The following is a 25630-nucleotide window of genomic DNA, read 5'->3' as shown; positions in this document are numbered from 1 at the left end:
GTGAAGAACCTACAGGCAAGCTCTGTCCCCGAGTCAATCTGAGTCCCACAGCTCCCAGAGGAAGACAGTGGGGCCAGTGGGGGCTGATTCCCCTTCCCATCCCACCACTAGCAGAGAAATGGTGGGCAACGTCCTCGGGCTCCTTGCGGACCTTCGGAGCAGTGGGAACTGTCGAGCGCTCACCATTATCTGCCTCCAGATCCTCACTTCTTTGGTCCTCATCCCCTAACCCCTTTGTTTTTCTCCCTGTTTTTAGCTCCCCAACACCCCTCTGACCCTACAGGAATAAAAAGAGCCAGAAGGGGGTATCCAGAAGCAAAGCAATGGGAAGCGCACGTGGGATTTCCTGAGCCTGATGCACATCGGGCGTTCAGTAACATCAGAACCACCCCCCAAGGACCCGACCCCACAACCTCAGTCCGTCTGTTGATACTGAGATGGGCCAGGCACAAAAACCAGCCGGGAGCATCCGATTATTTAGCAGAGGGGGCTGGAGCCGGGACGCACGGCCCCACGCGTGCGTTATCCGAGGTTAACGCACGCGTGCCGGAATTGCAGAGCCCGGCGCGCGCACGTTTCACGCAGGTACAGCCCTAACCTGGTCACGCTCACACGAAGGCTGCAGCCCTCCCACGTACACCTGATCCACCTTTAAACGAGACCGGTGCTCGGGTTTTATGCTGGTTTAGCTCTTTCGGAGAGCAATCTGATTGCTTTGGTTTGAAAACAAAAAGATTTCTCGTCCCGGTCCCCTCCCGCCGCCGAGGCAGGCGGCGAAGCACCGTGGCCAATGAGTTATTGTGCGTGAGCCGAGCCACTTAAATGGGGGGAAAACACATTATTCGAACATTTCTCACGGCTTTGTGCAAATAGAGTTTCCCTCGGGTCTTCTGTGAGGTTAGGAGATTGCAGGACCAACTGAAATATGGCAGCACCCAGTGCAGGGGCACGCGGCGCGGACACAGGGAAGTCCCGGTGACGGTCTGGGTGCTCTCAGCACGACCAGCTCTCTGAAAACCAGGTTCCTCTCCAGGAACACCACTGCCGAGAGGGAGCTGCAATCCTTTAAATACCAACGTTGGCGTTGTGTTATTCTTTTAACAAGGTATCTAACATTTTGGGGTTGTATAAATACCTCTGCCCGGTGTTCAGATGCTTCCCAAGCATCTCCAAGGCACGGTCTTGAGTAGCCAGCCCCAAACTAGCCCTAGAGCTGGGTAAATAATTTAGGCTGTGAGGCTCTGGACCTCACAGCATCCTACCTAGGGCACTCTCAGTGCTTTTAGTCTTCAAAAAGTAAAGATTCAGGGACGTCAGCTCCTACAGCAGTATCACAGAATGGCTGAGGTTGGGAGCGACCTCTGGACCTTCTGCTCAATTACAGCAATTGTCAATTACTGTTGTCGTTCTCCGGTCAATAGCTGGTTTTATTTGCGTGTTGCGGGTTCAAGGACGAAGTCCTTGGCAGAAGGACTGGGATCAAGGATCTCAGAAGGACTTGGGCTCAAGGACTAAGTCACTTTGGCAGAAGAACAGTCATATCTGGCGTCACATTGACATGAGCAAGTCCCAAAACCCCTCTGAGCCAGCAATTGAGGAGCCTCCAGCAACCGCTCTTTTCAACTGCTTGTACCTCAGATGGCCAAGAGCTGAGGTGGTAGCAAACACCACCATCAAGTTGTTTTAGAGGGGACTTTGTGCCCACAGGTCCCTCAGCACCTGCCTCTGCTCCCGTAACACGGGCAGAAAAACCGAAGCACACCCCTAAAAGGATTTAGCCCACGGTCACAAAGGAGCATCAGCAGAAACACGTACGAATAACGAAATCTTCTGGCTCCTAGCCCGCTCCGTCAGGTCCTTTCCCCTCCTCCAATTATTCAGGCGGCCAAAATGCCTGCCTCCGTCCTTGAAAAGTAGGTTGGAAGTGGCTTGAAAACGAGTTGCAACAACACCAGCCAAAAATTGTTAGGGTCCACCAACGCAGCTTGTAGGGTTGTCCATAAAACTCAGTCCAACAGCAGTGAGGGCGCTTGTTTTTTTTTCATTTTAATCAACTCTAAACGTATTCGAAGGACACTCCCTGGGTCTTACAGGGATGTCTGGTAGTTAGATTTAAGAGTCGTCATGGCAGAGCAGATGGTACAGAACAAGAACAGCAATTCCCCACTTTCTCTTGCTGGCCCTGGACCTGTCCGAGTCCCCGGCTGACCCCGGTTTTTACCAAAAAAGTTTCTTTGCTTTGTTTTAAAACTTCACGCATCTGCGCACACCGAAAATAAAAATCGCATCCAGCACTTTTCACGCAGCTGCCACGTCAAATTATCCTCTCGGGGCCGTGTGTCAGGCGCGATCTCCTAAACCTGGGGGCTGTTTTCGTGGCAGGAGAGGCAGACTTGCAGCCCTCATCCCACCAGTGACCTGAATGTGGTGGGAGGACGTTGGCTGGCGGAGCTGCAAGAAACACAAACAGCCCCTGAAAAGTTTCTGACGTTCCTTCAGCATTTTATTCCAGCCTTAAATAACGAGCGATGCTCGAGAGCACCTCAGAGCAAGCTGCAAACGCTGCGCGGAGTCCCAGTTCTACCATAAAGGTGTTATTAACGCCGCTTTCCAAAGAGAAGAGGAAAAATAAAGCCTCAATTACACGACTCGCACGAAGCGAGCAAATTCTGGCCCGCTGCATAAAAGCCCTGCCTCAAAATAAGAGAGGAATCTCCTTCAGCATCCTTTTTTTCTACGTGTTTCTGGGCTCACCTGCTCCTTGCAGCAGCTCACCTTTATCCTTTCTGAGAAGCAGCAGGTGATGACTTCAAGGACTAAAACTGATTTGGCCATTTATTGGCCAACAGGACCGTGGCCAGCGGGCACAGAAGGAGGACGAGTCCCGGAGATGCGTTTCCTCCCGCCCGGAGACGTCCCCGTGATGGGGGCCGGCAGGGCGAGAGGCTGCCAAGCCTCAGCGGAGCCGGTCCGAGCGCTGGTTTCCCCTTCCCATTACCTGGCGCAGGTGAAATCCTTTCTCAGAGCTGAAAACTCAATTTGGTCTCTGACATCCCAGGCGCAACGGCTCACACGCGCGCTAATCGGCACTGGCATGGGGTGACAGCCCCCAGCAGCGAAAAAAGCCAGGCTCAAATCAGGTCAGAAGAAGTAACCTCAAGAATAAGACACCGAGCACCTGTATTAGCATTAATCCCTATTAATCCCTCTACCTTCACCTCTCGCCATCCTTCCTCTGGCTTTTTGGAAGCTGCCTTAGGATCCAAAACCCGAAGCCTCGTCGGTCCTTGCGTCATCCCCGTGCACCGCTGGGGCTGAGCCGTTCCCAACAGCTCTCCCGCATAGGAAACGCTAACGAACACCCAACCAAGTGAAACTCCTCCGTCCCCACGTCGTCCAGCATTCACTCATCCTCTGATAGGGTCTTGCTGATGCACAAGGGCAAATTTCAGACGGGAAAGCCGCTGTAATCCTTCACCGCTGCTCAGCACGATGGGCACCGGTGACGGCGTTGCGTTGGCACGGCGCTCGGATTCGGCTTCCACACTTCAGACAGGAGGTGAAGCAGGTGGAAAGCATCTGATGGGGTGCATCAGGAACCTAGGACTGAAGGAAGCTGCACTGCTAAAGCCAGGAAAGACGAAAGGACAACGGGGTAAAAATCCACAAATCCTTAAAAGCCAGCTACAGCAGGGAAGGGCGTCCTCCCTCCTTGACCACCGACAAAGCAACGATGAACTTAACGGTGGCAGACGTGTAGCAGGGAATCTATGAAAGAAGTACAAACAACGGGGCCAAACAGATTATCTAGAGGGGACGTGGAGCATCCATCATTAGAGGTCTTCAAGATAAGGTTGGATGCCCACCGGATGGGAATGATGGAGATAAGTGGCTGTGCCTCGAGCTGGGGAGAGACCAGATGGTGTCCTAGGTCCACCCCAGCCTCTTTTTTTTTAAAACACTATTTTATGTCTTGGTATTGCTGTTCTCGCTCACCAGAGAAGCCTTCCAGGAGAGTTAAATCCTTTATTTACACGATAAGGCACAGATGAGTGAGGAGCGGAGTCAATAAAACAAGGTGGAGAGAACTCTTCCTAGCCCTGAAGCTGCCAAAGAGAGGAGAGCATCCATCCTCATCGACCCGCCGACACCTTCAGCCAACCCTCCAGCAACAGCGGGAAAAGACGAAGGGTTTTAACCTTTCGAGAGGGAGCCATGTGCAAAACACCCTCAGCTGTAGATCAGTGCTGTAAATCGGAATGGAAACGAGAGGCGGGCATCACTGCTCGTGTCACCGGAGCACTTCCAACCCCAAACAATAAAACACGAGGCACTACAAAGACAAATCACTGAAATGACAACCTGTCAGCGCTGCCATCAGCTCAAGACCTTGCAGGGAGAAAAGATAGGAGAAAGAGAAGGGAAAATCCTCTCCCGAGAAGGATGAGTTACTTTTCTCCAGGGAGCTCGCACGAGACAAGACAGCACGGAGCTCGTTCACCTCTTCGATCAAGGGTTCGCGTAACACACTCCTGCAGACATCTGTAATTCCCGTTCAGCTCTGCTTGCTCTTCCCCCGAATCACTTTTTTTTCTTACCTTGACTACTTTCTTGTCCAGAATTTACAGAGCAAGCAAATCCCCAAAAACACCTAAGGCACGAAAATGACTCTCGATAGCAGATAACGCCGTCGGTGCGGGAGCAGCAGCTTCCTCCCCTTTACGGAGACATCCTTTTTCTTGCACCAGAAGTCATTTAAACGTCAAAAGAGGAGAAATATGTCAATCTGACTGCCTACCAGGCGGCTTAGTGAAAAGTTTTTAAGAGCTATTGACAACAAGTCCACTTCTGCCTCGGACGCGGAAGGCCGCGCCGCTCCATTAAGCAACCCAACCACTCTGCTCCCATGAATATTTAAAAGAGAAAAAGCAAAGCATTAGGCAGCCACGCAGCTCGGGATGTGCACTAACCTCTTCGGGAAGGACAAAGGAAGTGTCAGCACACACAAAGTGCCTGGTGTGGTGTCCAGCCTGCAGAGGGTGATGCGGAAGGGGCAAGGTCCTCGCCCCCCGTACCCACTTTGTGTAAAACCAGCCTTTCCCCAGCACATTCAGCACAAGAGGCTCTAAACTGATTCCATATCGAATAGGTATTCAGGGAGATAAAGTAAGGAAGAAAATGTCCCTTGGGTTTAAAGGTAAGACTGGGAATCATGAAGGCACCACACAAATGAAAGGAAAACTCTTTGAGCCGATATTTCCTATCAAAAATTATCAGAAAGCCTCAAAAATCTGGGACCACACGCAGCCAGGTAAGAAATTAAAGTAAATCTGAGTACTCGGAAAAAGAAATCAAGTTGCAGGTCTAAGTTTCCAAACCACAGCCTGCTGCTTAGCACGAGCCACGAGACAAGAGGGCATGTAAGCAAGAGAGCGCGGATCCCGTACAGTAAATGCGATCCGAGGCCGTCCCACTCTTTGGAAAAAGGAGCTTGCAGGTTAACTCATGTGCTAAAGAAAGCTCCTTTTCACCGAAGCCTTTAAAACACAGAGGAGCCAAAGAGCAGCTCCCCTGAAAGCCAGAAATGCCTAGACTGGAAATCCTTGAAGTGGGAGAGCAAAGCTGGAAGGCCACGGTGCGAAGGGAATGGACTCGCTCTCAGCACTGCTCAGCCTCGGAGCCCACGAGACAAAAAGAGATAAAAGGAGCTGCCCGCTTTAATATATATTAAAAAGCGCAGGAACACACCAGGCTGCAGATTTACTGCCTGTCACTAGCGGAGGTTTAACATCTTGATTTCACGCTGGTATTCTTCATTAGGTTTTTATTACCGGGCTTTGCTTGTTTATGTCGCCGCCGTCGCGCTCAGGTGGGAATCGGAGGGGCTTCATTCAGAAACGTCTTCAAGCGGAGCCGTGAAACAGCCCCGCAGCAAGGTGCTCGCTGCCTTCCCACTGCCGGCTGATCGCAGAGGAGGCAGCAAGGATGAGGGCAGCTGAGCAAAGCGACCAGCCACAGCCTCAATGTGCGGATGCTGGGGAGATGCGGTGGGGATGGAGAGGGGAAGAAGCGCCGGGAGATGAGCAAAGCCATCCCCTGCGGTCCACGCTGAGCTCCGCTCGCTTGTCCCCGTGTCTTTGGTACCATCCGAGTGCCTGGTGTAAGCTGGCATCCTCCTCAGACTCTCCCCAAAGGGTCTTTTTTATAAATTAGAGCAGAATGATAAACTTGAAGGGGGGCATTTTTGCGTTAATGATGCCTGGTGAGCCCAAGGGACCGGGCTGTTTTACATGCACCTAGGAAACAAGATGCAATTAGTTCCCAAAATCAAAGCTCAGCCAGAGCGAACAGCTCACACTGACAACTCGGTACCGAGATCGGGATCTGTCCACGTCACACACAGTCACAGAAAGCAGACAATGTCCCCAAAAGCAGCCCCAGCTGCCCCATGCCGCAGCTCAGCAAGCAGCAGCCCTGGTCCCAGAGGTGTCCCGGAGGCCAGACGTCCCCCCAAATGACAGCTACAGCATGGGGGGCGCTCGAGAAAGCAGCGGATGGGGATGGATGTGCCGTAAGCCATCAGCTGGGAAGGGAAAATTGCAAATGTGAGAGCTCAGGCTGTGTATTTGGGGGTATTTCCATGTCCTCGCTAAGGCTCTGGCCCCAAAAGACAGGCTGCACGCAGTCCTGCGAAACCCAGAGAAGGCAGGGCAGCTTTTTGGTGCCCCCACGTGGATCCAGGAGCAGAAAGAAACACATCCGCAGGGCACAGGATGCGTTTACCACGCTCTCAATTTCTTTTCCTTCCTTTCCCTTCCCCATGTAAGCTGTCCATCAGCCACTCTGGGGAGGAACAAAACCCATCGGGAGGAACAAAACCCATCTCCCGTCCCTGCTCCTCCCAGCAGTGCGAACTGAAAGCCACGAGCGGGCAGTAGTGGGGGATTTGCCTCCCCATTTCCAAGGACAGGGCCATTTCTGCATAGCCCTAACGCTATCTGGAGGATTTATTTGCATCCCTCGTTCAGGTTAAGGACTTTTTATAAGTCAAGGAAAGGACAAGTTGGCACCGAGCTGCACCACCCGGACGTGGGTACCCCTTCAACTGACTTGTACGAGTATTTGAAGGATCTCCAGACCAAAACTTGGAGACACGGCTTCATACAAGGCACAGATGTTGCCCTTACTGCATATATAACATCTAAATATTGTGCCTAAGCTCAAAGAAGCACACCACAAACCCTAGCTGTTCACAAGCCCACCCAGCTGCTGGCTGGTCAGTATTTCTGCATCGTCCTTTGGCCAGATTTTCCACCGCCAGCTCTTCAGGACACCGAGTACATCAACGGGTTGGCGCCTTCTGGTTGTACAGGGCAATTTGCAGCCTTGGCACCGCACGAATAATGGCACAGAAGAACAACACGCACAAAATGAAGCCAGCCCTAGCCACAGGGGGGCTACCGCAAGGTGATAGTGCGAAGTGGAAGGCTCGGTTTTGTAAATACAACACTGAAGTCCTCTTCTGCTGCGGTCAAGGTCAACTCAGACCTAGAGGACCTCAGTTACAGGTCCTCTCGAGCAGCGAAGTGAAGTAGTTGGGTCTCCTGCTTTGGTCCTCGCCTTCACATCCAAGAGCACAGCATTGTCATCACCTCCAAAGAGTGCTTCTTCTTCATGACAATGCTCCAAAATCGCCTCCTAACCCAGGATCTTACGACTATTTTCATTCTCTTCAGCAAAGATCAATAAAAGGGCTCTGGCAAAGCATCTCTGGGCTTTCTGTAGGGTCCAAAGCCCTTTGCAGACGTGATGATGAAGCGGCAATCCTGCACCAACCTCGTCGATGAGAACTGCCTCACCACCAGACAGAAGTTGGATGTTTTTGTCAGTTGGGTTTGACATCACCAACCCCAAATGCTACAAAACCCTGTGAGCTGCAAAGGGACTTGGTTGCTTAACATGAAAATTTTAGCATTGTGGCAGAAAATGTTCCCTTGAAAGCACAGGAACGGACCTCTTGAGGTGCCACCAACCCTCTGCTTGAAGCACGAGCACCACCGACACGAAATCGGGGCAGCTGCAGCTTCGTCTACCCAAACCCAAAACACCTCCAAGGGCAGAGACTCCACAGCTTCCCAAGACGAGCCCAGATGAACCATCTCTTCCCATCCTCCTTGAACCGAGATGCCCCAAAATGGGTATACCAGCACACCAGCGGCCCCCAGCGCCATAAAGAGGGTTAACACCATTCCTACAGCTGCTGGCCATCTTCCTCTTAATGCCGCCCAGTGCAAGTTTATTTTAATTGTTTAAAAATAATAACAACGAATGCTTTGGGCTCCTGCAGCTTAGCATCCAACACGGCCCCAGGCCCTTTTCAGCAGAGCTGCTAAGGAACAACGGGCTTCCCAGAAGACAGGGCCAGGTGCACACTATATTAAGAGTCTGGAGGACACCAGGACGTCAGTGTTTATAGGTTTCCTCAGCTCAGTTTCGGTGTGCTGTGCTTACTGGGACCCGGAGTCCTTGGCAAACGTGAATCCCGTCTTTCTAGAAAGAGACAGATGGCGACGTGCAGCTCCACGCCATTCCACCATCCAGAAGGAGGCCATCTCTTCTTACAATGAAGAATATTCAAAGTTAAGCACGAAGCCGACAGCTTGCCAAGCCTGGACACTCAACTGGAACAGCCCTTTTCATCCTTTCTAATCTGCATTTTGCTTCTCCAGACATCCCCCTCCAGTTTTGGGTAGCGCAGAGGAGGCAGAGATGCGCTCCCTCCGCAAGGTGGTCTCTTCAGAACAAAACGCACCACGCCACAGCCCCAAGATTTTTTTTTAAAGCACACGAAGAGAGCCCGTTAAAAGGGCAAAACGTTTTAGGAGCTGGCAAACGTCTTCATGTCTCGCGGTTTTTGACTTACCCTTTCCAAAGCATGACGTTAAGAAAACAATCCCACTGTCAAGAAATTGTGTCAATGACAAGTCCCGCTGTTCCACCTCCGAAAGATTTATACCTCAATTCTCCACGAGCTGAATTTGTCTTTTAGGTTGAGCCCTAACTCTGAAATTGAATAAGCGTCATGAATGTGACAGATTAACAGAACGTTAATACAACAGTTCCTGTAGCATTTCACCAAATTCCCCCGCTCGCTTCCCGATGTACCCACAGACACCACAGCCGACCCGTGACACCTCCTTACTCCAGCCCCACAACATGTTTTTCGCCAAAGCAAGCACTGCCGTTAGAAATATACACACTACGAAGCATAAGGGTAAAAGTTTAAGCCCAGACGACTTCACCGGGGCCAGAATTTCACCATCTATTTAAAAAATATATCAACTTACTTCCTCCAGTCGCACACATCTATCTCCCCAGCGCGTGGACCATTTCATCTCAATTTGCAAACATTTTATAGCCTCTTAAATAATTCCTCTGCTTCCTTCGAGCCTCTCATCCTGCAAATACTCGTGATGGAGGCTTTCCCTGGACGTCGGGAACGTCTTGCTCCGAAGACGATGCCATGAGTGAGACCCCCTGAGCCCCACCGCCGGGGAGGTAAAATTAAAGCACGGCCACACCACAAAACAAAATACAGCTGCCATACCGAAAGTAAATATCAGAGTCCATTACGACGGGAGAGAACCAAACTTTTTCTTTTAAACATTGATTATTCTGGAATAATTAATTAGCAGAGCTGTAACAATACATAAACTTGCCAGCCTCTGACTCTTCTGATAATTTATGCAAGATTCCAGTATCGCTGCGGTTGCCTTTTCCGCTGCCTAATTCAGCATTTTCTTTTTTCCTTATGAAAGCAAGACTCCAGATTTAACTGCTCTAATGCCCTTTTACAGTGTTTGGCGTAGTAAAACCTAACAGCCACTCCAGCACGCCAGCAGGGAAATGATGGATCGCGGAAGCTCGCAGAAGGGGAGCACCGTAAAATGCCCCAGTTAACGCTGAGATAGTCGAGTAAATCTTATTTTAAAAACACACCCCTATACATACACTGAAAGTGGCGTCTCTGATGAACTCGTATCACCCTATCAAATCCCCTCTTGATTTTTCTCATTGATAACAGGTACTTTCACACAAAGCACCTAATAACCAAGAAAAAGCCATCGCCGCTAGATTACGCTCACCAATCACGGGCTACACCCGGCCAAGAAAAAACCCCATTCGAGTGAGGTTGGTCTCATCTTCAAAACGCTTCTACAAAAGATGAGTCCATCTCTTCTTCCAAAAAGCTGTACTGGAGGTATTTGAAGCTGTTTGGAGTTCCTGGGACTCATCCTTCTCACCCCAAAAAGCTCACGGCTGAGGCTTCCAGGAGATGAAGCGGAGCATCCCGCAGCGGACAACGAAGCACAGCACATCCAGCAAAGGACGGCAGGACCAACACAGTGAGCCACTGCCCTGGCTCCTTGAGCTGTTTTTTTCATTCCCAGCATGGTTCCCGAGCCAGGCTTTCCCTTACACCCCCATAAAACGTGGCTGCTGCTCTCTTGGGGCCGGGAGCCGCGAGTCACGCAGCAGCACCGCACCTTGCGAGCCCTTTCCCTTTTCCACGAGCTGCCCCAGGCTGCAAACGGGGGGCAAACACACACTGGTTGGCTCCGTTTTACTGCAGAGCCCTCACAAGAAACATTCCTGGGAGGTTTTTTTCAAGGCTGAATAGCAGACACGTGCTTGCTCACGCTCACTGCCTGGGCGCTCTCCGTCCCACCTAAGGACGGGCTGTCCCGGGACGTTTCCCTGTGCACAGAACAGCACAAAATGCACCATCGGGGGGTTTAACGGGGGGTTTACCAGCCCACATTAAGGCTCCACGTCTGCTCTCCTGCCCTTTTCCCACCAGAGAGCTCCCGAGGGCAGGCTTAGGGGAGGGAATAAGGCACAGGATCGGTTTTGAGGTCAGAGCTGGACGTCCAGTTCACCGGCTCTGCTCACACACCCACGCAGCGCCGCTCCGACCCCGAGCGACAGCAAAATCTGCACACGTCTGGATTATACAGAGGCGTACGAGAGGATGAAACCTTCCTCACGCTCAACTTTCCCCGTGGGCAACAGCAAAACTCCCGATGACAACTGAAGGAAACGCATTTCCCCGTCCCTCAGCCTAAAGCAGAAACCTGAAACCGCGAAAACTGCTGCACCAGCACGGCGTTGTGGGACTCGTGAGACGCTGTCAGGTCCACAAAGCACTTACCCCAGGTGCACTCCTGCATCTGTTACGTATTCTGGGGGGGGTATTACTCATTTATATCGCTTTGCAGAGCACACGAAGCCCAGCCCGAGCGAGCAGGCGGGTCCTCGGGCGAACAGCTTCCACTTCGGCTCAGCAGCGATACGGGGGGATCGCCGCACGAAGCCCCTGCGTTGTTACAGGGGAAAAAAAAAATCAGATGGAAAAGGTTTGCAAAATCAAAAAAAAAAAAAGAGAGAGATACTCGTAAATGGGGATTTGGAGAAGAACGGGAAGCAGAAAGCAGAACAGAGAAACCTACGCAGGTTTTACAGGGAGCCGAGCGTTCGCTGGGGTGGGATTTGGGGAGCTCCGCCGGCGCCGCCGGGGATGCGCTGATCGGCAGCGCCGGCAGCAGCTCGCGGCCAGGGAACCATCTGAAACTTCAACGGTGACCCTGCTGGGGATGCTTCCCGTCACTCTGCACATCAGGAGCAAGGAAACTGCCAGAGGAGGAAGCAAAAGAGAAGAAAATTTTCAAGCTTCAGGTTATGGATCCGTCCCTGTTTCGACAAAGCGCCTTAAATGCCCACTTTTCTCTCTCTTAGTTTTATTTTAAGCATAGAAGAAAAGACAATCAAGGGGATAAAAGGCAGCAGCACTGAAATTCAGCACAAGTCTGAGCAGCAGGTAGAGCCGGACAGGTCGAAAACTGGCTTAAAACCACCCATAAGCACCCCAGCTTTCTCAGATGCATTCCTTCAGGGTAAGGCTGAAAAAAATCTAACTGCAAACCTCACCGTAAAATGTAACTGCAAACCTCACTGTAAAAATAATCACCCTTCAAAACCTAACTGCAAACCTCGCTGTAGAAATAGTGGCAAGGGAAGACTTCCAGGGCTAAGACCTCTTGCTCTGTTTCCTTTTTCTTTTTTTTTTTCTTCCTGCGGATCGAGACTAAAGCGGAGACTCGATTTTTCTTCCGCACCGCGCTGTCCCTGCAAGGTCTGAAATCATAGCAAAGGCCCCCCACGGACCTGAAAATATCAAGGGTCAGAGGCAATGAAAGGCTGTCGTACATCCCCAAAGCCCAATATTTCTTCCTGTTAGCGCAGGAATATACTGCTCCCCTGGGACCCACCTGCTACAAACAGAATTTCAGAAGCAAACGGTAGCGGGCACCGCACGAGAGATTCTCTGAAACAGGGGACAACGGGCAGCGAGAGAGGATTTTCAGCATCGAATCGGGCACGAGGCTGAATTTCACAGAAAAAGGGAGAAAGAAGGGACACGGAAAATGAGAATAATGAAATGCAACTCAACGTGGAGAGCCGTGTGGGTTTATATCCATCGCCTGCTGTTCCCCAGACCCTCATCACCGGCCCGAAATTTTCCTCGTGGCAGGGGTCTGCTCACGAGCCTTGCACACATCCACGCCCAGCGGCCCCCTGCTACCTTCAGCTCTCATCCCTGACACGTTTCGACCCAGACGCTCCCCGTATCGCCGCCCCCGGTTCACCCACCCCCCCAAAATCCGGACGCCGGAGCGCTCACGCGGAGCTTTTTGGGGAAAAGGCACCTACACGGTGACACCTCCTCGGTTAGCAGAGCTGGCTCCCCTCGCCCGAAGCAGCCCGTTATTTTTAAAAGTGGGCTCTGAAAACAGAAATCCGCTCGCAGGCTCGGGACGGCGTCGCCCGCGAATGCCAAGCGAGGGCAGAAACCCTAAACCGCCGCTTACGAACGCGGACGCCACCGGTGCCGGCAGCGAGCCAACTATGTGAACTTCTCCCAGGGACCCCGAAGGGCCCGGCAGCCGCTCGGCCGGCCTCGCTCCTCCCCTGCTCCCGAGGACGAGGCGGGGAAAGCGAGAAAAGGGAGACCTGGCAGCGCCCCGACCGACGGGCAAGGTCAAGCCACGCACGGCAGCGCGGCCAGTGCTGACGTTACCCCCGCCGGCGCCCGGCAGCGAAACCCCCGAGGATAAACCGGGATTTAATCCGGTTTACCCGGTTCAGATAAACCGGGAAGGATCCGTCCAAAGCCCCGACGAGTGATGGGGAATAAAAGACGTGAGAAGGCCGCGGGGTCCGGAGCGCGTCGTGCGCGACGAGGGCTCCCTTCGAGGGCACGCGTCGCCTCCTCCTGATGGGACCTAAGAGGTCAGCTCGACGCGATCCCAGACAGCAGCCCGCAGCCCGAAGCGGCAACTTCGTGCAACTCACCGAAGAGAAAATCACAAATAAAGCACGGACGCGGCCAGGAAATAAATCCAAAACCCACGGTGCCCAAGCTGGAACCTCCCCGTCAGAAATATTTACTTCGCTCGGCGCGAAAAGGAACGGGAGACCTCGGCTCCAGCCCTGAGATTTTTCGGGGCTGCCAAAGGGACGCAAGCGGCCAGCACCAATAAAATTAACAGCAGCTGAGCATTCGGATGCCAGCCATACCTCGGCTCCTCGCCGTTTACGCCCCCGTTTACTCCCTCGCACTTGCCCGGGCACGAGGAACGCCGAGCGGCTCGCTCCCTCCGCGCCTGCAGCCGTGACGCGCGGCTCGTGGTTTTGGGCAAGCCGGTATAAAAAAAGGGAAGATTTGGGTTTTTTTTTTTGAGAAGGCGGGTGGAATTAAGGGGGTGTAGAAGCACTTCTGCAGAGAGCAAAATAACGCAAAATTCCTCCGGTTGAGCGCGTTTGCAGAGTCCAGCTGCGGCGCTGGCGGTGGCAACGGAGGACGAGGAGGAGGACGCCAACACAAACTGTTGTCTGACCTCAATCCGGAGCACGGGAATGGCGAAGAGAAGCAAGGAAGAAATATTTCGAAGGACTTTGAAAGGAGGAGGACGCAAACTAGCCTCCTGGCAGCGCCCGGGGTGGACGCCACAAAGGACGCGCTCGCGGCGCCGGGTCCCTAAAAGCAGGAGGAGGTCGCGAGGGCTCAACTCCGGGGGCTCAGCGGCGAAATAATTTAATTCGAGCAAGTCCCCGGGGGGGGGGGGGGACACTAAAGGGCTCCGCCGCGAGCCACGCACGTGCTGCACATCTGACGCCTCTCCTCCGGCTCGCTCAGCAGCGAGAGCCGCACGCCACCGGGCAGCAGCCGGCAGGTCCCAACCCGGGGCGATGCGATTGATGGGGCAGCCTCGAAGCACCCCCCCTAGCCAGGAATTCCCATTTCACAGCACTTTTATAGCTGGGGGGGGGCAAAAGTCACCAAATAAGAAGCCGACAGGGGGACATAAAGCACTGCCAGCTTGCCGGGACTCTAAAAAGCCAGGCTCAGAGGCGCGCCCCATTCGTCCCAGGGGAAGAAATGAACGACCGGGGGTGTTTTGGGGGCTCTGCTCCCCTCCTGGCTGCGCCCAGCTCGGCGAATTCGCCCCGAAACGAAACCTGAAAGGTTTTGTTTTAGGGTTAAAGGTTTGTTTTAGCACGCTGAGCCGCCGCTAACCGATTCGAGTTACTTAAGGAAGCGAATTATTTAAGATAGGGGTACGAGGGAGCCGCCGCTCGCTTCGTCCTCCCCCTGCCTCCAGCCAGCCGCGAACCCCCGGGCACACGGCTGGGAAGTCCTGCCCGCGAGGGGACGTTACAGGGGGGGGGAAAAAAAAAGAAAAAGAAAAAAAAAAAGGCACCGGGGAGCCTCTCGCCGGCATCTCTGCAATCCCCTGCAATCCCCACGGGCCAGGCGGGCAGCCCGCGCCGCTGCTGAACAATGCACTTTTGGATTCAATTAAAGCGATTATCTGTTGTGCCAAATAAATTGCGTACAGCGCGCGGCCCCGCAGCATTTCACACCGCCGGGCTCATTATTTTCTAGCCGCTTCCCCTCCCTGTTTATGCGCTCGCAAATTAAATTGCTGATAATATGCGCCCAAAATAAAAAACGAGCGCACCTTGTCCGCAGCAAATTGATTCTCTTTTTTTTTTTTTTTTTTTTTTCTTTTTTTTTTTTTTTCGCCCCCCCGAACCGGGCGATTGCCAGGTTTTATATACTCGGTGCCTGGCGATCATTAGTAATTCAATTTTCTTTTTATTAGCCCCCTTATCTGCTGAGCAATATAGTGGCAGAGCTGACCTCTTTCGCACGGGTAAATGTTTAAAATCTTTTCCCTGATTAATTTTGCCAGTTAAGGAAAAGAGGAGAAATGGCCCGGCTCTTAGCCATCACAATGAATAAAGCTTAATGTTGATTGTGATGGAATTTCTAATGCCAAGGAAATTGATTGAACGCAGCAATTACACTGCAATAGTAACTCAAGGGAAATGGGATAGTTTTCTCCTGGCCATAGCCTTTTGGTTATTTAAAACAATCCAATTTGCAAGGATAATTATATATTAGTGTTTTATCTGCCACTTGAAATGAACATGGGAGTTTTGATACTGGCCCAGCATTAGCAGGTTATTGCTGCAAATTACTTGATATCTGCTTTCTTTCACATAAAGACGAAATTAGGCCATCAATAACCGGAAAAAGGTGGACCGGGGAAAATGCGAGGGGCGCGAGTGCCCTCTGCAGGGCTGTGCCGAAGGCAGGGCGGCGCGGGAGGCTCCCCGAAAATCCCAAATCGCCCCGCTTTTTCGGCGCGCGAGACGGGCTGCCGCGGGGGACACGCGGGGAACGGGCACGGCACGGCTCTGCCGGCCCCTCACATCCCAGCAGCTGCCACGTACCTGCCCGAAAGAATCTTAAAACGAAGCAATTCGTTCTGGTTTTTCCTACAAAAGGGCCGAGAGCGCTGCCGCGCCGAGCGCGGTGAACCCAACCAAGGCAGCGGTGGTGCAAGGAGGGCAAGCGTGGACTTTGGCAAGGGTAAGGAAAGTAAAAGAAACCACAAGTTTTCACCTGGTTTTCATTCAAAAAATAGCGGAAAAGGGGCCTCGTCCTGCAAGATGTCAAATATGCCGCCCCCATCGCTCTCAGCGAGGCTGCTGGTAAAAATTTAAGGGGGATTTTCTGCACCCGCGCTGCCGTCTGGACGGGCGAGATGTCACTTAAAAGCCGGCCTTTGCCCTCAAAATTGGTCCGGAAAAGATCGTGCTGCCACGGTTTGGGGAATAACCCCCCCCACCCCCAAAAAAAAAACCAAAAACCCGAACCCATTCGGCAAAATCCCGCCCCAGGCTGCAGGGGAGCCGCTCCGCAAAAATGAAGGAGCAGGAGGCCGGGGTTTGCTCTCTGCATCAAGTCCTCCGGGTCCGGTGCCAAAAAGATGGTTGGGGGAATCGAAAGGATGCTTGGGGGAATGGAAATCGGTGGGAACTTCACCCTTAATTAGACCTTAATTAGCAGCCGGCCTCCCCCTGCTTCGTGCAGCGGGAAGGGGAACGCAGCTCGGGGCTCCCCCAGCACGGCGAAGAGGGGGACGGGGAGTCCAGGCTGCAAAAGCACTTCCAAATACGATAGGTCGTGAAAAGAAGGATTTTTTTTTTTATACGGATAGCCGGATACGGTTGAGGAGGAAAATAGAAGTCGCGTGATTCTTTTCAGCTTGCACGGAAATAGGCTGAATTATTTCCGTGCAACGCGGGGGCACGAGGATCTCAGTAAAGACAGAGGCAACCCCGGCGTTCTCCCCTTCTCGTACCAGATCCCTGCTTCAGACCCAAATTGTCTTCTCCGTAACGGAGGCAAGTTGATACAGCCTGGAAAACCACTTCTAGAGGGTATGTAGGAAGGCTGACGGTCGGGCGGGAGGCTGAAATATGCTCTGCTCCCTTCAACGAGAGCCTAAGAAGTTAAATGGGAAGGGAAAAAAAAAAGAAAAAAAAAAAAAAAGGAGCTCTTCAATATTAAAGGCACATTAATATTGAGTACTAAGCGGTCAAGAAGTCCAAAATCTGAAGGCTGTTTTGTCAACATCCCTACGGCTCCGCTGAGCGACACAACGTTTTCTGCTCCTCTTTGCTTTGCGCGAGCTCTCCCCACGCACACCCCCTGCCCCTGCGTTGTAGTACCCGGACGACCAGACCCCTGCCTGCATTAGAAATGCTTCACAGACAGCTCCAGCGTCCCATCAGAGCAACTTCCAGTTTGGGACATCCCCCAGTTCTGCCCAGGACCCGTCTGGGTCCAAAAAGGGAACCGGAGAGAGCGGGGTCGGCCACGTGTTAATCCCTAGGGGAAGGCAGGGGCGATGCCTTTGCTCACAGCTCGGGCACGTCGCGCAGAGCTCGCGCCACAGATCCCAAAGCCAGGGGACCCCTGTGAAGCCAGAACACGCCTGCCGTTCATTATACGTAATTGTTCATTAAGGGGCTTCTAACGAAGCAGCTCGGATGCTGCCCCGCAAGTTCTCTCAGTAGCTAGGCTCTGAGATAAAACCGTGAAACGCTGCCTCGAAAATCCCCCGTCCCTGCCCAGCATCCAACGACTTCACCAAGCTCACGGCTCTGGGCAAAAAAGAAAAAAAAAAAAAAAAAACGAACCCTAGCACGTGGAGGAACAGCGATAATTCAACGGCCACAGAAAGGCAGGGCATCATCAGAGCAGCCCGAGCTGCAAATCTGTTTGCCAGGGATTGAACCCCATCGAAAATGTCGTGTCGGAACCACGGCCAAGCTCTCGGTTATCGCACGGGGACGAAGTCATACCCAGAGATCCCAGCCTCACAGAGCCCTGGCAGCAGGAGGATCTGTTTAACGCGGCTGCTCCTCGAGAGGACCACTTTCAGCCCCGCGAAGGGAAAAAAGGAGCAGAGAAGGGAGCAGAAACAACCTTGTTTCTCCTCCCCGGGGAGGAGAAAGGCAACCGAGGGAGCCCTTCCAACAGCTTCGTGGAGAAGGTTCAAGTCCCACTCACCCCGTCCAAATCATGGTCGATCTACAAGGGTTTCATTCCTCTCCGTTGCAGAATTCAAGAAAGAAATGTCGCAGCCTCTTCATGCTCACGGTGAAGAGAGAGATGAGAATTATTTTAATCCGCCTCCTAAGACGCCGGTACGTGGGGTGCCGTTAGCACGGCGGGGACAGGAAGGATTTGGGGCATTTGGGAAGCGAGGGAGAGCAGCAGACACGGCGAAGGGGAGGCTTCCTTCTGCTTTTAGCCATTTTGAGGCCCAAATCGAGCCACGATTTGACAGCAGCTGCTGCGGTTTGCGAGGAAGAAGAGCCCCACAGCACGGCCACCGAGCTGTTCCAGCAGGTTGTTTGCTTCCCCACCTCGGAGCCAGGATCCCCAAGATCGCAGACCCAAGCTGGAAAATAACTAAAGTCACTCCGACACACCTCAAAACTCTCCCAGATCAAGGCTTGTGCTAGGCTCTGTCAGCACCCCTCAGGAACAGAGATAATTTGATAATTTGATCCGCTTCGGGGCAGGGGGGACCGAGCTACCTGCTCTCCCCACGCCACTCCCGGCCCCGTTTTCCAGCTTTCTGCTTCCCCTAAGCTCCTTTATTTGCATTCCTCCGCTCCGATCAAGCCGCATTTCTGCTCTGCCTCCGCCATTTCCAGGCCTACGCGACCGGAGACGCAAAGCCCTGCGCCGCGGGACGATTACCTGCCGTCGAGGGACGGGGATTCGACGCCCGTCCCCAAAACGCCCGGGGCTTTTGGCAGCTGCCAGCCAGGCTCCCCGGGAGGGCGGAGGATTTTGATCCGTTCTTGTGCGTTTTTACCTTCCGCCCAGCTTCGCTTTGGCTGGGCACACGCTTCTACCGACGGATGAAAGGAAGGGGAAGGACTTCTGCTCAGCTCAGACACGCTTCGAGGACAAGCTCGGCGCCTTCCCAGGGCTGCGGCTGCGGCGCCGCCACCTCCTGTGGCGCACAGAGGGCCGAGCAAACCCCGCTCGGCGTCAACCCGGGCGTAAGCGCGGTGCTGCGGAGAAGAGATCTGGCTTAACCTGGCGCTGGGTCACCGGAACAGTTCATATCCCTGTAAACACCAATATCGCAATTTTCTCGTACGTAAAATGCTCTTAACCGGACACGTCGCGCTGCAGAGAGGTCCCCAGTATGCGGTTTGTGGGGTCTGAGTCCCCAATTAACCCCACAGCCGGCAGCGGGTATTCCGTGCGAGGCCGAAGGGCTGCTCCTCACCCCACACCCCGCGAGGAATTAAAGCCCCCTGGCACCCCACGACGCCACCCCCGACGGATCCACCACCTCCGGTTTCGGAAGAGCGACCACAGAAGCCGGACGATGGATCCTCCAGCCACACGGGTCGCCTTCACGCGCCGCACGAACGCTTCCAGCAGCGGGTGTAGGTTCAACCCTCGTCGACATCCCTAAACGGGGCAAAACTCGGCCCTAAAGTCAGGCAGCTGCCCAAAAGCCGATCCATCAGCACAACCGTGCGGTTATACGGCCGTCCGATTGTCCCCACAGGTCACCCCCCATCCGCCAGACCCCAAATTCTCCCCGCAGCATCCTCTCCGTCCCCACAGCCCCCTCCTCAGCCACGGAAAGCAAAAGAAACCTCTTTTTCTCCTTCTCCCCCCCCCAAAAAGCCTTCCTCTTCCTGAACCGCAAGCCCCCGTTCCCGTTCCCTGCGCCACCGCAACACGGCCACCTCTTGGCACGGAGCGACTCGAACGAGAAATAACAACGAGGACAGGCACAAACTCGGCGGCTGAAGCGCAGAGCGGGAAAGAAACGTTAAGTCTCTTCCTAAAACGAGGTCAAAAAGCTTCATTTTGGGGCAGCTGGCGGCCACGTCGTAGCCCACGCAGCCCCGCGCGCTCAAGCGGCGCTCGTTGGCCACGCCGACGAGCACGAAGCGTGCTTCACGCACGTTTTTAGAGGAAAACGAATTGCAGGGGCGCGTGGGACTTGTGATTACCTTGCCAGGGAACAGAGCCGGGTCTCGAGCCACGAACACCCCGACACCTCTTTACGTGCTTGGAGCCGCGGCCCCGCGAAGCCGACGGCTGCTCTGCGAGGGGCTGAGCCCAAGGCAGCGGGACCCGGCCCCAAACCACCCGTTCCCGAACGTTTGGGGCTCGCCGCTCCTCCCCCCAGCTGCAACTTTAACCCCGTTAAATATCAAAAAGCGAGGCTCCCGCAGACGCTGCCCCGGGACGCGGGTGCGCCGGGCAGGTCCGCGGTTCCTGGGGGGGGGGCAATATTTTGTGATGTGCGCAGGCTCCCCCCCATCCGCAAAGAGAGAAACTCGCCTCGCAGAGGGATTGCTGCCTCCCGGAGGCGTCGGAGCGCGGTCATTTACAGGCCACCCGGGTTCAGGCTTGGCTTCAGCGCAGCCCAAACTCTTCCCGGTGCCTGCCCGGGGTCCGACGGCAGCGGCTTCGCCTCCCGGGGGGCCTGGGACCGATCTCCCCGCTCCCAGAGCCTCTCCGGGAACCGCTCCCCCGGCACGAGGTCAGCGAGCGCCGTCACACCCCCCCCAAACCCCCCCCACCCGGGGACGACCGTTCCTACCTTCCCGGGTGGAAACCTGGCTCCTGGCGGCCGGCAGCCTGCAGAGCCTGTGCTTGGTGAGCTGCAGCAGGCCCTTGGGCGAGCAGCGTTTGGGCAGCGCCGGTTTCCCCCGCAGGTTTCGCTTCTTGGCGTGGAAGGGGCTCTTCAGGGGCGCGGGAGGCGAGGGGCCGCTCTTCTTGTCCGCCGGGGAGCTGCGGGGTGGGGCAAAAACCCGGTTAGAGGAGGGTAAAAAGGGGGGCCGAAAGGCGCTTCATCCCCTCGCCCGCGGCCGAGAAGAGGAGCTGGGTCAGCTCCGCTCCCCCTCGGAGGGGCGGCGGGACGGGCTGAAGAGGAAACGGCGAGAAAACGGGCAAGCGGGGGGAATTTCTGGCGAGGCGGCTGGACAACGAACTAACTCAGCCCGCTCGCTTCTCCCCGAGAGACGTCGGGGGGCAGAGGCCGCCATCCTCTCATCTCCCTGCCCGGCAGATCCCGAAGGAAAGCCCGGCTTTCCGAGGCGCCTCACCCCAAAGGGATCTTCCCGGCGTGAGGGCGAAGCCCCGAGGAGAGGAGCTGGGAAGCGAGGAGCCGAAGCTTCGAACCCCGGCTCGTTCGAACTTTGAAAGACCGAAGCCTGAGTTACACCGACCGCTCGAACGATTACAATCTGAGGCGCCTCGCGGCCCCGGAAAGCGGGAACAAAGCCCCGGGGTACGGGGAAAACCGAAGGCACCCTCCGGCATCCAACAGCCCCCGGTGTAATTTCACCCGCGGGCGCGCCCGCAGCTCGCGGCTGCGCGGATTATTCAACGCCAAGGGGACGCCTTGCCCCGAAGACATCGGGGGCTGCTCCGGCTTCACCTAAAGCCCGCGGGCGTGAAGCACGGCCTCCGGAGGGCCGGCTCTCCAAAGCGGCCCGGCCACTTACCCCGAGCTTCCTTTCCTCCGGATGATTTTCGTCCGGCTCCTCACTTTGTAGCTGGAGAGAACGGCGTCGCCGAACGGCTTCGCCTCCCCGAGACCCGCGGCGGCGGCGGTGGCGGCGGTGCCGGGCGGCCGGCTGGCTTGGGGGGAGGTGGAAACCGCGGGCTTCTTCTCGTCCTCGCACCGCCACCTGAACGCCGACCTGGACGTGGAGGGGGACGCCTGCAGGGCGGAGGCTTTCCACTTGTATTTGCTGGCGGAGACGCCCGGCTTGGGCTGCAGCGGCCACTTCCTCAGCTTGCTCCCCGGATCCGCTTTCGGCGACGCCTTCACCGCCCTCTCCGCCCCGCCGGCGATTTTCCGAGCGCCGTCGGGGGCCCGAGGGCTCGCCCACCTCTTCACGGCCCGGCAGCACCTCCCGGGGTTCGCCACCCAGGTGTAGTTGGTTTTCTTAAACTTGGAGGCTTTGCCGGAGGCCGCCGCCGAGGCCGCCGAGGCCGCCGTCGCGGCCCTTTGGAGGCCGGCAGCTTTGTGCAGCGCCGCAAACCTGCTCCTCGCCCCGGCCGCCAGAACGGCGGCAGGTCTGGAGGACGCCTCCTCGGCCCCGAGGAGCTTGGGCTCTCGGAAAACATCCCCGCCTTGCTCGCGGCCCGATCGGCCCGGGGCCGGTGGCTCCGGCTTGCACCACACCAGGTGGCGAGCCCGCTGGCAGCCCGGCGGGGGCCAGGAGAGCTGCGGCTCCGTCTTGGGCGCCACGGCGCTCTCGCAAGGAGCCGGGGAGCTTTCGGCCGCCTCGGCGCTCAGACGCACGGTCCGGGGCTTATGCGGCGGGCCGGGGTAGGACGAGCTGACCACGCGGCGGGAGGAAGTGAAGGAGACGGAGAGGGAGGGCTTCGGCTCCGCTTTTCGGCTCGGGTAGGGAGCGGCGGAGGACTTCTGCCCCTTTTTACCCTCGCCCGGAGCGAGCCCGCCTGTTTTCAGCCGGGGAACTTCCCAGTAAGAACCTGCAAAACCTTCAGCACCGAAACCTTCGGGACCAAGACCTTCAGGATCGAAACCTTCAGGACCAAGACCTTCAGGACCGAAACCTTCAGGACCGAAACCTTCAGGACCAAGACCTTCGGGGCCAAGACCTTCGGGGCCAAGACCTTCGGGGCCAAGACCTTCAAGGCCAAGACCTTCAAGGCCAAGACCTTCAAGGCCAAGACCTTCGGGACCAAGACCTTCAGGACCAAGACCTTCAGGACCAAGACCTTCAGGGCCAAGACCTTCAAGGCCGAGACCTTCGGGGCCGAGACCTTCGGGGCCGAGACCTTCGGGGCCGAGACCTTCGGGGCCGAGACCTTCAAGGCCAAGACCTTCAGGACCAAGATCTTCAGAATTGAAACCTTCAGGATCGAAACCTTCAGCACCAAGACCTTCAGCACCAAGACCTTCAGGATCGAAACCTTCAGCACCAAGACCTTCAGGACCTAGAACCAGGTCAGTCCTCTGCGTCACCTGGATGCCCACGACAATGTTCCCGTCCCTGGTCAAGTCCACGTGCCTCTCCGGGGACGTCGCGGGTGCCGGGGCCGCCCTGCCCTCCGCGCCGCCGCCGCCGAAAACCCTGGAGGCGCCGGCGTTCCCCGCCACGCGCGGCGGCCCCGGCGGCTGGTTGACGAGGGAATATTTCTTCCTCCAGGAGCGGCCCTGCCGGAAATCCCGGGGGGGTTGCGGGGGGTACCGGCCCGAAAACGGCCCCCTCCTGCCGAACGGCGGCTGCCTGCCGTTGCCCCAGCTCGGCGGCCGCGGCGCGTCCCCGTGGGCGCTCCTGTGGCTGTCTATGAGACCTGCGGGGGGGGGGAAAAAAAACATTTGGTAACATCCGGCCCCGTATTTTGGGGTATTTTGGGGTATTTTGGTTTTTTTTTGTTTGTTTTTTGGGTTTTTTTGGGGGGGTATTTGGGGGTATTTTGGGGTATTTTGGTTTTTATTTGTTTTTTTTTTTGTTTTTTTTTGGGGGGGGTATTTGGGGGTATTTTGGTTTCTTTTTTGGGGGGGGTATTTTGGGGTATCTTGGGGTTTTTTTGGGGGTATTTTTGTCACTCGGCGCCGGCCCAAGGCACGCAGGAGGCTCTGAGGCAGCCCGGGGTGGGCCGGGAGCTCCTAACGAGCAGCTGGGGGTAATTAACACAGGTAATTAACGCTGGGCTTGGTAATTAACACCAATTCCCTCTCTGGGCGGGGAAACTGGGGGCGCCTCCCCCCCCCCAGCACCCCTGGGTGCCCTCCAAAGGGCTCCCAGCCCCCCACCTCGATTACCGGGACCCCTCTGAGCCTGGCCTTCCTCTTCTTCCTCCCCCTCCTTCCCCCTTCCCTCCCTCCTCTTCCTCACCCCCTCCCCCCTCTTCTTCTTCTACTCCTCCCCCTCCCCTTCTTCCTCCCCCTCTTGTCCCTCTCTTCCTCTTCCTCACCCCCTCCTCCTCCTCCCCTCCCCTTTCCCCCCTCCTCTTCCTCACTCCCTCCCCCTCTTCCTCACCCCCCTCCTCCACCTCCCTCCCTCCCCTCTTCTTCTCCTCCTCTTCCTCCCTCCCCTTCCTCCCTTCCTCCCTCCTCTCCTTCCTCACTCCCTCCCCATCCCTTCCTCCCCCACTTCCTCTTCTTCTTTCTCCTCCTCTTCCTCAACCCCCTCCTCTCCCTCCCTTCCCCCCTCCTCTTCCTCACTCCCTCCCCCTCCTCTTCTTCTTCCTTTTCTTCCCCCCCGTCCTCCTCTTCCTCACCCCCCTCCCCTTTCTTCTCCTCCTCTTCTTCACCCTCCTCCTCCTCCTCTTCTTCCTTTTCTTCCTCCTCTTCTTCCTCACCCCCCTCCCCTCTTCTTCTCCTCCTCTTCCTCACCCCCCCTTCTCCCCCTCCCTTCCTCCCCCCTCCTCTTCCTCACTCCCCCCCATCCTCCTCCTCTTCTCCCTCACCCCCCTCCCCTCTTCTCCTCCTCACTCCCTCCCCCTCCTCTTTTCCTCCCCCCTCCTCTTCCTCACCCCCTCCTCATCCCCCTCCTCTTCCTCACTTCCTCACCCCCTCCGCTCTTCTCCTCCTCTTCCTCACCCCCCTCCTCCTCCTCACCCCCTCCCCTCCTCTTCTTCTTCCTCACCTCCTCCTCCCCCTCCCCTCCCTTCCTCCCCCCTCCCCCTCCTCTTCCTCACTCCCCCCTCCTCCTCCCCCCCCACCCCCAACTCCCCTCCCTCCCCCCCTCCCCCCCTGCCCCCTCTCCCCCCTCCCCTCCCCCTCTCCCCCCCCTCTCCCCCCCTCCCCTCCCTCCCCCCACCCCCTCCCCTCCCCTCCCTCCCCCCCCCGCACCCTGCAGCCTCCGGATCTCCCTCCGCAGCCGCTCGCTCTCCTCCATCCCCGCAGCGCCCCCGCCCGCCCCGGCCCCGCCCCCCCCCTCCCGCGACGTCATCGCCGCGCGCCGCCCGTTGGCCCGCTCACGTGACCGCGCGCCCTCACGTGACGGCCCGCGGGGGGCGCGGCGGGCGTTGCCTAGCGACGGAGCGGGCCCGCGGCCCGGCGCGCGCCGCCGAAGCCTGAGGCGGGCCCAGGGGGGCTCGGAGTCACCTCGTGGGCTGCCCCCGGGGCGGCCTCTGTCACCGGGCCTCTGTCACCGGGGCTCTGTCAGCTGGTACGTGGCCTCCGTCACCCGGCCTCTGTCACCTGGCCTCTGTTACGTGGCCTCTGTCAGCTGTTACATGGCCTCTGTCACCTGGCCTCTGTCACTGGGCCTCTGTCAACTGTTACCTGGCCTCCATCACCTGGCCTCAGTCAACTGTCACCCAGCCCCTGTCACCCAGCCTCTGTCAACTGTCACTTGGCCTCTTGTCACCTGGCCTCAGTCAACTGTCACCTGGCCTCTGTCACTGGGCCTCTGTCAACTGTTACCTGGCCTCCATCACCTGGCCTCAGTCAACTGTCACCCAGCCTCTGTCAACTGTCACTTGGCCTCTTGTCACCTGGCCTCAGTCAACTGTCACCCAGCCTCTGTCACCTGGCCTCTGTTACCTGGCCTCTGTCAACTGTCACCCAGCCTCTGTCACCTGGCCTTTGTTACCTGGCCTCTGTCACCTGCCCTCAGTCAACTGTCACCCAGCCTCTGTCACTTGGCCTCTGTTACAGAATCACAGAATCAC

General features: G+C 56.1%; 1 protein-coding gene across 1 annotated transcript in view; it reads right to left on the bottom strand.

Annotated features, from left to right (window-relative positions):
- Positions 1-24892, bottom strand: part of ZC3H3 (zinc finger CCCH-type containing 3) — a 137199-nt gene extending 112307 nt beyond the window's left edge. Inside the window, exons 1-3 of the mRNA XM_083827383.1 lie at positions 24807-24892; positions 21475-23302; positions 20568-20758 (exon numbers count right to left, since the gene is read on the bottom strand). Of these exons, the coding sequence (XP_083683509.1) occupies positions 20568-20758; positions 21475-23302; positions 24807-24852 (2065 nt within the window). The 5' untranslated portion in view covers positions 24853-24892. The remainder of the gene's footprint in view (positions 1-20567; positions 20759-21474; positions 23303-24806) is intronic.
- Between the last annotated feature and the right edge of the window lie 738 nt (positions 24893-25630).

Source organism: Anser anser (genome assembly GCF_964211835.1).
Source record: "Anser anser genome assembly, chromosome: 2".
In the NCBI taxonomy this organism is placed as follows: domain Eukaryota; kingdom Metazoa; phylum Chordata; class Aves; order Anseriformes; family Anatidae; genus Anser; species Anser anser.
This window is presented reverse-complemented; position numbering and strand designations above follow the sequence as displayed.